The 12,165-nt window shown below is 44.8% G+C and overlaps 1 protein-coding gene across 1 annotated transcript in view; it reads right to left on the reverse strand.

Annotated features, from left to right (window-relative positions):
- The window catches only part of NDUFS1 (NADH:ubiquinone oxidoreductase core subunit S1), a 62,566-nt gene that overhangs the window by 50,050 nt on the left and 351 nt on the right, over positions 1 to 12,165 (reverse strand). Inside the window, exon 2 of the mRNA XM_082260768.1 lies at positions 3,922 to 3,989. Coding sequence (XP_082116894.1) covers positions 3,922 to 3,985 — 64 coding nt within the window. The 5' untranslated portion in view covers positions 3,986 to 3,989. The remainder of the gene's footprint in view (positions 1 to 3,921; positions 3,990 to 12,165) is intronic.

The following is a 12,165-nucleotide window of genomic DNA, read 5'->3' on the forward strand; positions in this document are numbered from 1 at the left end:
CCCGCCGCTGCTCCTGGCCCCACATCTGTCGCTCCTGAGACCCAATGCTCCATCCATTGACACAGACAGCGGGACTCACCCCCCGCTGCCTCGTCACTAGCTTTAATTGACAGCACTGGGAGCCAATGGCTCCCAGTGGCCCAGCAAAGCCAGCAAGACTCAGAAGTGCGGGGGGAGAAGAGCTGCAGATGTGTGTTGCACTGGATTGAATAAAGGCACAGGTAAATAAAAGGGGGTGGGGTTGAGTCAGATGCTGATGCGTAAACATTTTGTACCTTAATGCAAAGAATGCATTACGGTAAAAAATGGTTTAGGCTTGAGGACCACTAATTCTCCAAGATCCGCAGTCAGCTTGAGTTTTTTAACACCCCTTTCACACAGGCGTACTGATCAGGTCTGCCTGTCTGTTCTTAAGGCGGACCCGATCAGAAGGTCCATTCTCCCTGACAAGTGAGTGTAAATGGCCTTGTGTCTGTTTACATTCACTTACTTCCGGGTTCAACTGATTTTGGATCCCACTAAAAAAAAAAAAAAAAATGGAGGGGGGACTCCAACCTCTTCCGTTTAAATGGAGAGGATTGGAGGTAGTCGGGTGTACACGGACAGAAGAGTCTGTTTGCTTCCAGCTGCCCATGCAGCAAAGTGGGTTCTGTCTATGCCCGCTCTGAAGAAAGTTATCAGACAGGGATGTGTCATCCACCCGCACTGCTACAATCTGTAAGCTGATCCCCTGCTGATCATCAGATCAGAATCTGCATCATGTGAAAGGGGCTTAAGAGCTTACAAGCACCTGCTGTTTGTTGAAAATAAAGGGCTGGCAGGATGCCACAATCTTCCCTAGCAAAAAAAAAAAAAAAAAAAAGCTGATGCATATGTTGTGAACATTGAAAATCAATTTCCTCACAATGCTTTTAGATACAGAGATGGATAGGAGCTTGTTTTAAAGAGCTTTTACTACTTGTTCGGAATATGTAAAGCTTTAGGGTGGGCTTTTTTACCTTAACGTAGAAAATACAGTGAGGAAAAAAAAAAAAAAAAAAAAAAAAAAAAGGACTTTGTGACCTTAGAATCACTTTAACAACCTGGAAATTCTATTTTTTCCTTGTTTTTCTGTAAAGGAAGAAAATTCTGTATACAGGCGGTCCCTGGGTTACAAACAAGATAGGGACTGTAGGTTTGTTCTTAAGTCGAATTTGTAAGTCAGAACAGGTACATTTTTTAAGTGTAGCTCCAGCCAAAATAATAATTTTTAAGTTTTTTGCATAGCATAGGGAAGGGTTAACACCCCTGTACCATTTATTTTGCTGTCTGTACCCCTGTTCAGATGATTTCACCTTACTTTCTGTCCCTATGACAACTAGATTTTTGAGAATTTTGGCTTGTTGTGGAAACAAGGATTGGTGATACAGTTCCAGTGGAGACACCTTTTTCCCAAGATAACACTTGGAGGAGTGATCTTCCCTTCCTAGGGGGAGATTTCATCTCACTTCCTGTTGTCTCCCTCCGTTTGTAAGTAGGAGTCGTTTGTAAGTCGGACGTTTGTAACCCGGGGACCGCCTGTATTTGCATATATGGAGTCAGTATATAAATTAAAAGTGAAAATTAAACTCTAAAATTGATTGAGAGTTAATAAATTTCAATGAATGTGCTTTTTTTCCTATACTGCTTGCCTGAATAATATAAATACTTGGCTGAATGGTTTTCTCCCCATATTCCTATGACAGTAGATGCCTGCTTGGCATTTATTTTTCAAACTGAGCAGCTGCTGGTTTATTAATAGACCCCATTTCTATCCACTTCAGAATTCGCAAAACTTTGACAAGCCAAGTCCATTTCATTGGAAGCCAATAATATTGCTGCCTATGGGGAAGCCAAGAATATTGCTTCCTACAGGCACTTTCTGGATTTTTTATTACTTTGGGATAACCCAATGCTATCCTAATAAACCTCCATACTAGACACTGCAGTTTGGAGGGCTAAGGGGTGTTGTTGACTGTCTAATGTATATGGTAACAATCAGCTATGTACATATGCCTAACTTCTGGTTACCCAAAGGGATTCTTCTATTGCCATTTACAACCCAGACATGACTTGCATACCCAGTTTTAGGCCTTAGTTCACACTATAGCGATGTCAGACATCGCATTTGATTCCCAATGCTATGCAAAATCACATGCGGTGTCTCTGGGATGCTAATTCAGCCATGCAGACTGTACCAAAGTCGTGCAGGACCCTTTTTTTGGTCCGCACCAGAATCAAATCACAAGGGTGTTTACACCTATGCGATCTGATTCCTGTTCGAATTGACAGTTCGCACTACGGTATGTGAACTAATCTGGGGGAGGGGTCATTCATTTTGTATTGACACTGCCAGAAGTTCGCATTTGGCAGTGTGAACTGCCTGCGAGTCAGGTGCAAAGCGGGATCGGGCAGTGGATTTGCAGGGTTACCGTATCGCACCAATGAGAACCGTCACTTAGACATTTGAACATCCTAATATACTATAACTGGGACTATTACATTTCTGGGGCCCAAGGTGCCGATATCCACCTAGTACTCTCAACTTCCGCAAACTACCCAAGTCACCTCTGGCAGTCAAAGATAGGAGGCAGACATGAATGCTGTCCTTAGCATCTGAAGATTTGGAAACACTTTTTAAATCCCATTTGTTGATATTTCTGGCTGTTAATAACATGCTAATTCAACTGCACAGTATCCTCCAAACTTATCTAGCACCTTTCTGCACAAAATGGGTCAGTTGTCCCATACAAACCATCTGCGCCGTCATCAACCCCAAGTGAAATTTGTCCATTTGAAAGCAGCATGCCCTGTAATCAGCAATTGTTGGTCACAGATTTGAGACTTATTGCCATCCTTTATAACAATGCCCATTCTCTACTCCTTCGAGACTTTAATGTTTGGTATCCTAGAAGAGTTGTGGCCCACTATATACAGATATTCTTGAGGAAAACAATAAAGTCTATTGCTTTAAGGTGGATTCAATTAGCACCCCCTACTCCACACCAGTGGATCGTTTTGGTTGACAAAATAATTCCATATGAAAAAAGGATTAACCACTTGCCGACCGCCGCAAGTACATATAGTGCGGCGGTCAGCCCCTCACAGGCGAAGTGACGTATATGGGTACGTCACTAGCCTGTGAGGCTCTGGGGAGCGAGCGCGCGCCGCCGGAGGCGCGCTCCCGCTCGGTCACGGACCCGATGTCCGCCGGGCACTCGCGAACGTCCGTGACAGCGGGAGGAAGGCAGGCAGCTGGTGTAAACAAGCCGCCTGTCATTCTCCCCTGTGTAAAAACAGTGATCATACGGTTCTACTATGTAGGACCGTTGATCATTGTTCCTACACTTCAAGCCACAGCCAATCACAGTAAGAATCACGCCCCAAGGGAAACACACCACCCCTCCCTCTCAAATAAAGTTAACCCCTTCACTACCAGTGTCATTTTACAGTAACAGTGCATATGTATAGCACTGATTACTGCATTAATGTCACTGATAACCCCAAAAGTGTCAAAAATGTCAGTCAAGGGTCTGATCTGTCCGCCGCAATGTCGCAGTCCCGCAAATAATCGCAGATCGCCGCCATTACGCGTTAAAAAAAACCAACACAAATGACAAAAATCTTTCCCTTAGTAAACGCAATAACTTTTGCGTAAACCAATCAAAATACGCTTTTTGCGATTTTTTTTACCAAAAATAAAACAAATTGGCCTAAAATGTTAAAAAAATTTAGATTTTTACATTTTTTTGGGGGGAATTTCATATAAAAAAGTGAAAATATTGTTATTTTTGCAAAATTGACGCTCTTTTTTTTGTTTATATTATATAAAAATAAAAAAATGTAGATATATGTTGTTGTGTACATACAACAGGAAAGAAGAAAAACGATGAACATACTTACCATTATTTTTTGTCACTTGGGCAGCATTTGTTAGAGCCCTTTGAAGTATAGGCAGTCGCAGCATTGTGCTAAAAGAAAACAGAATAGTTGATGATTTCTAATAACATCTGATAATTTTTTGCAGGAGATAGATTTGTACATAACATTTTTTCATACTTTTCAATTGCATTAGCATTATTGGCAATTAAACGTGATTCTGAAGGAAAAATAAAAAAACAACATGTCATACTTATCCGCTCTGTGCAATGCTTTTGCACAGAGAAGTCTTCCTCTTCTGAGATCTCCCACTGGCGCTGCTAGCTCCTCCTCCCCTCTTAGTGCCCCCAAAACTAGCCGCTTACTATGGGGGCACTCGTGTGGGCTCGCTCCCAAGCTGCGCTCTGAGTGTCCATTGATACACAGAGCATGGCTTGGCCCCCGCCCCCTGCTGTATCCTCATTGGCTCTCTCATGGTATCTTTTTTTTTTTAACTCACAAACCTTTTTTTAATTTTACTCACAAATTATATATACAGTGCCTTGCGAAAGTATTCGGCCCCCTTGAACTTTGCAACCTTTTGCCACATTTCAGGCTTCAAACATAAAGATATAAAACTGTAATTTTTTGTGAAGAATCAACAACAAGTGGGACACAATCATGAAGTGGAACGAAATTTATTGGATATTTCAAACTTTAACAAAAAACTGAAAAATTGGGCGTGCAAATTTATTCAGCCCCCTTAAGTTAATACTTTGTAGCGCCACCTTTTGCTGCGATTACAGCTGTAAGTCGCTTGGGGTATGTCTCTATCAGTTTTGCACATCGAGAGACTGAAATATTTGCCCATTCCTCCTTGCAAAACAGCTCGAGCTCAGTGAGTTTGGATGGAGAGCGTTTGTGAACAGCAGTTTTCAGTTCTTTCCACAGATTCTCAATTGGATTCAGGTCTGGACTTTGACTTGGCCATTCTAACACCTGGATATGTTTATTTGTGAACCATTCCATTGTAGATTTTGCTTTATGTTTTGGATCATTGTCTTGTTGGAAGACAAATCTCCGTCCCAGTCTCAGGTCTTTTGCAGACTCCATCAGGTTTTCTTCCAGAATGGTCCTGTACTTGGCTCCATCCATCTTCCCATCAATTTTAACCATCCTCCCTGTCCCTGCAGAAGAAAAGCAGGCCCAAACCATGATGCTGCCACCACCATGTTTGACAGTGGGGATGGTGTGTTCAGGGTGATGAGCTGTGTTGCTTTTACGCCAAACATAACGTTTTGCATTGTTGCCAAAAAGTTTGATTTTGGTTTCATCTGACCAGAGCACCTTCTTCCACATGTTTGGTGTGTCTCCCAGGTGGCTTGTGGCAAACTTTAAACAACACTTTTTATGGATATCTTTAAGAAATGGCTTTCTTCTTGCCACTCTTCCATAAAGGCCAGATTTGTGCAGTATACGACTGATTGTTGTCCTATGGACAGAGTCTCCCACCTCAGCTGTAGATCTCTGCAGTTCATCCAGAGTGATCATGGGCCTCTTGGCTGCATCTCTGATCAGTCTTCTCTTTATATGAGCTGAAAGTTTAGAGGGACGGCCAGGTCTTCGTAGATTTGCAGTGGTCTGATACTCCTTCCATTTCAATATTATCGCTTGCACAGTGATCCTTGGAATGTTTAAAGCTTGGAAAATCTTTTTTGTATCCAAATCCGGCTTTAAACTTCTCCACAACAGTATCTCGGACTTGCCTGGTGTGTTCCTTGTTCTTCATGATGCTCTCTGCGCTTTAAACGGACCTCTGAGACTATCACAGTGCAGGTGCATTTATACGGAGACTTGATTACACACAGGTGGATTCTATTTATCATCATTAGTCATTTAGGTCAACATTGGATCATTCAGAGATCCTCACTGAATTTCTGGAGAGAGTTTGCTGCACTGAAAGTAAAGGGGCTGAATAATTTTGCACGCCCAATTTTTCAGTTTTTTATTTGTTAAAAAAGTTTGAAATATCCAATAAACTTTGTTCCACTTTATGATTGTGTCCCACTTGTTGTTGATTCTTCACAAAAAAATTACAGTTTTATATCTTTATGTTTGAAGCATGAAATGTGGCAAAAGGTCGCAAAGTTCAAGGGGGTCGAATACTTTTGCAAGGCACTGTGTGTATATATATATATATATATATATATATATATATATATATATATATATATATATCCCTACAGAGGGTGTAACCCTAAAAAAAAAACGCCCAATAAACGGGCCGATAACCGCCTTTTGTGTTTATTTCAGTGATCAGCTGTCACTGGCTGACCGCTGATCACGTGGTAAAGGACCGCTGTGATTGGCTGTTTACCCCGATCTGTGATCAGCCGAGTCCTAAGGATCCAGCATTGATGATAGCCTTGGCTGTATGGAGATTCTTCCTCCTCATTGGCTAAGACAGCAGCGGGAGCCCACTGGCTCCCACTGTTTTCAATTACAGCCAGTGAGCCAATCAGGAGACGAAGGGGGCAGGGCCGAACCACTGCACCGTGTGTGAATGTACACACAGAGCAGCGGCTTGGCTTGGGTGCCCCATAGCAAGCTGCTTGTCGTGGGGTCATCCGACAGGAGGGAGGAGCCAGGAGCACCAGCGTGGGACCCGAGAAGAGGAGGATCTGGGCCAATTTGTGCAGAACCACTGCACAGAGCATTAAGTATAACATGTTTATAATTTTAAAGAAAAAAAATTAAAGCTTTACAATCACTTTAAGGGCTAATTTAAACCGCAATCTTTGTGTTCATTGTGCATTTCTTGGAATATTTTTTTATTTCAATTTATTTTCTTTACTACGTTGTGTTTACATGTGTTCATATGCATTTGCAGTGCACAAAAATGCTGCATGCTGTACTTTTTTTTTCAAATTGCACATGAAATTACTGCAATGGTGTAAACTAGGCCCATTGCAATACATTCATTTTCCTGCTTTGTTTAAAAGATAACCTTTAACATGTTAAAAATGTTCCAGCCCCCGCACCTCCCTGATCCCCCATTTTGGCAGTAAACGGGGGATCTTCTCCCTCCCCATTTGCTGCCACAATCTAAAGAAAGTGCAGCTGTGCAGGGCTTCGCCCACATGGCCGCATTATTCATTCACAGTGTTCTGTGAATGAATAGACTACAACTACCAGCAACCTTTGCAGATGCCAGTTTGTAGTTCTTAATGAATTACCAGGGTGCTGCTGAGCACTGTGGTAGTTCATTGAGTCTTCCTGTCAGTGTGAAACTGCCTAGCCGTATGATGTACGGGGCAGACAGCTTACACTGACTGAGAAAATCACTGGTGGGTGAGATCTACTGTTGAGGGAAGGGTCTCCTGATGCTGACTACTGGTGTATCTATTATTGCTGGGATCTATTGTTTCAGTGGGTCTAATCATTGCTGGGAGGGATTTCCTGTTAAGGGTAGGGTCTCCTGATGCTGGCTGCTTGGCGATCTATTGTTGCTGAATCTATCTTCACTGGACGGATCTATTGATTCAGTGGGTCTATTGTTGCTTGTGGGGGGATCATTGCTGGGAGGAAGGGGTCTACTGTTGAGGTAAGGGTCCCCTGATGCTGGCTACTGGCAGATGTATTATTGTTGGTGGGGGGGGTCTATTTTTGAGGTGGGCATTCCAATAGGATAGTTACTGCATGCTTAGTTTAGTTAGTTGCTTAGGTAATTCCAGGTGGCTACTTTTTTTTTTTTTTTTGGCCAGGCAGTGTGTGTGTGTGTATATATATATATATATATATATATATATATATATATATATATATATATATATTATATATATTTATTTGTTTATTTATTTATTAGGGATCAACCGATTTTCGGTGGGGCTGATTATCGGTGGCCGATATTCACTTTTTTTTTTAAGTATTGGCCACAAACTTGCCGATATGACTGATATTGCTTCAAGTGGTTGTACCGGAGTGATGCCTGTGTTACGGAACAGGGCACCCCTGAGCAGGTACCTCCGTTGACAGATGCTCCTAGTGCTTCCCGAGGGCTCCAAGGACTCCACCAGACACCGTAAGCACTTCAGACTCCACGAACCGCCGCAGCTTGGTTAGGGTCTTGGCATCTCCTACCCACCCTGGACCAACGACAAGGCCCCAGGTTCCTGTGGGTGAACCTCTCTTTCCCCAGAGAGTGCAACAGGAACAAGCTCTTATACAAGCTCTTAAAAGAGCTTAGTGATTCTCTAAGGGAGTATGGAAGACCATAGCAATCCCTGCAGCAGATTCCCCCAATAACGAGACAAAGCTCCGAGATGAGGGTAAAACAGGAACAACATTTATTGGAAGAACAGAGCACACTTTTATACAGAAATTGGAACATCCTTCCCCCAACAACCGCTTTCCCATTGGTCAATTGTAAAGTACTTGCAGTTCTCACTAAGGTCTTCTCCAGCATATGCAAATGAGGGCTTGAAAATGAGTCAACAGGGATTGGTCAGATAGCTTTGACCAATGCAAGGAGACAGAAGCCCCAGGGGGCAATCAATGTACACAATAGTCAGACACAGAACAATGGTTCCCTAACGAGCCCTCAATACACATTACTCTGAGTGTCAATAGACCGCCCGTCTCCTCAGAACTTCCTGTAATGCCCATATTAGGAGTTGGCTTCCTGTTCCTTACAGTTTACAGGAATACGTTTTAGCTTCCAGGAGAGGCAAGGCTCCATTAGCCACATGTTTAAAGAAACACAAAAAGACACAAAAATGCATAACTCCCAGTCTACTGAACAGAACCCCTACATTCAACCCATCCCCAGATAGCCTGGATCTGAGCGCTCAACATATCCAAACAGGGCTCAGATGCCACAAACACAGTCAAATTGCCATGGTGTTTATGTTTAGCATGGGCTGATGAGAGGGTCCATAGTCATATTGCAGGAGGCGAGCAACCAGGCTTCTCCAACGCCCAGTGGCGAGATTGGTCTCGTCACATCTCTCCCCCTTTCCAAAAAGACTAACAGGGTACCTGACCTCCTGCCGGTCAGTGCCCTTGTTAGTCCAGCAGCCCACCCACAAAGCAGAAAAAACAGTACGACCAACCCACAATAAATGGTTACTACACCTGGTTAGAGGAGAAACTTGTCCATGTCCAGGTGCCTCACCACGGCTGTGTAGGGGACTGGTAGGCTGCCTTGGTGGGTTGCTGAGTGGGCAGAGACCAGCGGTACTCTGTCCTGGTGCCAGCACTACAACCGGAGTAGTCTGGTTGGAGCCTGGTGGCTGGAGACTGACTGTCTCCCCCTTGGATACACAGCTCTGTCGTGGGGGGGTAGGACCGACCATCCCTACCCCCTGTGTGGTAGGTGCAGAGACCACGGTCCCATCTGCAGCGGTGGGGGGCTTGCAGTCTCCCCCTGGTACATTAAGCTGCCGCTGGGGAGAGGGGGTAACAAGCTCCTCTCCCGATAGAACACTCTGCCCATCATTGATCCGCCGCTGGGGAGAGGTGGTAACAATCTCTTCTCCCATACATATTTCCAGTCTTTGCGGAGGGAGACCGACTGTCTCTCCTCCCAACACAGAGTCCTGCTGCTGGGGAAAGGAGACTGGGCTCTCTATTCCCTGTAGGATACTCTGCCGCTGGGGAATGGAGACTGGGCTCCCAATTCCCTGCTGTATCTCCCGCTGGGGAATGGAGACTGGGCTCCCAATTCCCGGCACATCACACTGCTGCTGGGGAGGGAGGACACTGCTCTCCTCTCCCTGCACTTTACACTGCCGCTGGGGAATGGAGACTGGGCTCCCAATTCCCTGCAGGACCGGTGGAGAGACCTCGGTCCCATCTGCACTGGTGGGGGGCTTACAGTCTCCCCCTGGTACATTAAGCTGCCGCTGGGGAGAGGGGGTAACAATCTCCTCTCCCATACATACTTCCAGTCTTTGTGGAGGGAGACTGACTGTCTCTCCTCCCAACACAGAATCCTGCTGCTGGGCGACAGGACCGACTGTCTCTGCCCCCTTTAACTCAGCCTGCCGCTGGAGAATGGAGACTGGGCTCCCAATTCCCAATAAATCAGGCTGCCGCTGGGGAATGGAGACTGGGTTCTCCTCTTCCCTTAACTGTACCTGCCGCTGGAGTTCCTCCCAACATGCCAGCTGGCCCTCTCTCTCTGCCCTGTCTAGCAGAGTCCCGAACACTAAGTTCTTCACGAAACGCTTGGATCTCTCCAGTGGATTGGGTCCGAAAAAGTTCAGCCGTAACCACACCATACGGTCATATTCTCTCAGAGAGTATCTGTACTCCACTGCTGGTTGCATCCCGTCGCTTGCCACCAATTGTTACGGAACAGGGCACCCCTGAGCAGGTACCTCCGTTGACAGATGCTCCTAGTGCTTCCCGAGGGCTCCAAGGACTCCACCAGACACCGTAAGCACTTCAGACTCCACGAACCGCCGCAGCTTGGTTAGGGTCTTGGCATCTCCTACCCACCCTGGACCAACGACAAGGCCCCAGGTTCCTGTGGGTGAACCTCTCTTTCCCCAGAGAGTGCAACAGGAACAAGCTCTTATACAAGCTCTTAAAAGAGCTTAGTGATTCTCTAAGGGAGTATGGAAGACCATAGCAATCCCTGCAGCAGATTCCCCCAATAACGAGACAAAGCTCCGAGATGAGGGTAAAACAGGAACAACATTTATTGGAAGAACAGAGCACACTTTTATACAGAAATTGGAACATCCTTCCCCCAACAACCGCTTTCCCATTGGTCAATTGTAAAGTACTTGCAGTTCTCACTAAGGTCTTCTCCAGCATATGCAAATGAGGGCTTGAAAATGAGTCAACAGGGATTGGTCAGATAGCTTTGACCAATGCAAGGAGACAGAAGCCCCAGGGGGCAATCAATGTACACAATAGTCAGACACAGAACAATGGTTCCCTAACGAGCCCTCAATACACATTACTCTGAGTGTCAATAGACCGCCCGTCTCCTCAGAACTTCCTGTAATGCCCATATTAGGAGTTGGCTTCCTGTTCCTTACAGTTTACAGGAATACGTTTTAGCTTCCAGGAGAGGCAAGGCTCCATTAGCCACATGTTTAAAGAAACACAAAAAGACACAAAAATGCATAACTCCCAGTCTACTGAACAGAACCCCTACATTCAACCCATCCCCAGATAGCCTGGATCTGAGCGCTCAACATATCCAAACAGCGCTCAGATGCCACAAACACAGTCAAATTGCCATGGTGTTTATGTTTAGCATGGGCTGATGAGAGGGTCCATAGTCATATTGCAGGAGGCGAGCAACCAGGCTTCTCCAACGCCCAGTGGCGAGATTGGTCTCGTCACAGCCTGCAACTACATGCATCACCCCGGTACCGTTTGTTAGAGCCGACGGCTTTCTTGTAACGACAACCCATGCTGCTGAGCAGCCGCTCGATTGTCAATAAAAGGAGCGGGAGGGGACATCCCCCGTCCCACAGGGAGACCCGAGCGACTAGCCGACACGTCCGCCGGCTGGCCGAAGACCTGAACAAAGCCGTATTCGGCTCTGATCAGGTCTCCGATGTAAAAACCCAGAAGTGATGTCATGACATCGCTTCTGGGTACTGGAGCTTTAAAGGCGGCAGATTTAAAAAAAAAAAAAAAAGATAGCATTCAAAACAGCAAAACTTGGCATTTTAAAGGCTTTTAAGTGCAGATGAGGAGTTTGGGGTCTTTTAGACCCCAGATCCCTCCATAAAGAGTATCTGTCACTGCTTATTACTGTCACAAGGGATGTTTACATTCCTTATGACAGCAATAAAAGTGATCAAAAAAAAATGTAAAAGGACAGTGTAAAAATAAAAACTTTCAATGTGCAGAATATCGGCACCTAATACGCTATCGACACCTAATATCGGCTATTGGCCTGAAAGGTGGCTGGAAAATTATGATTGTCCCTGAAAAAAACTATATTGGTTGATCCCTAATTTTTTTTATATATACATACATACACACACACAATCTGCCTTGTAGCGGTGGTCACCATCTGGTTAAACACAGCACGCATTTCCGTACATAGACGCAGTTGTGTGTATGGGGCTCATTGATTACTACAGTGCTGGGTTTAGATGCATATAAAACTTTACACTGTGAGCATCTAAATGGAGCGTATTTCAGGCATGTGAATGAGCACCTAGTATGAGGATATAATGTGTTTTACCTTCAGGCCTGAAGTAGGAGATTATATATATATATATATATATATATATATATATAAAGGAGAGGTGTACACAT

This window comes from Pelophylax lessonae (assembly GCF_965119305.1).
Source record: "Pelophylax lessonae genome assembly, chromosome: 6".
In the NCBI taxonomy this organism is placed as follows: Eukaryota; Metazoa; Chordata; class Amphibia; order Anura; family Ranidae; genus Pelophylax; species Pelophylax lessonae.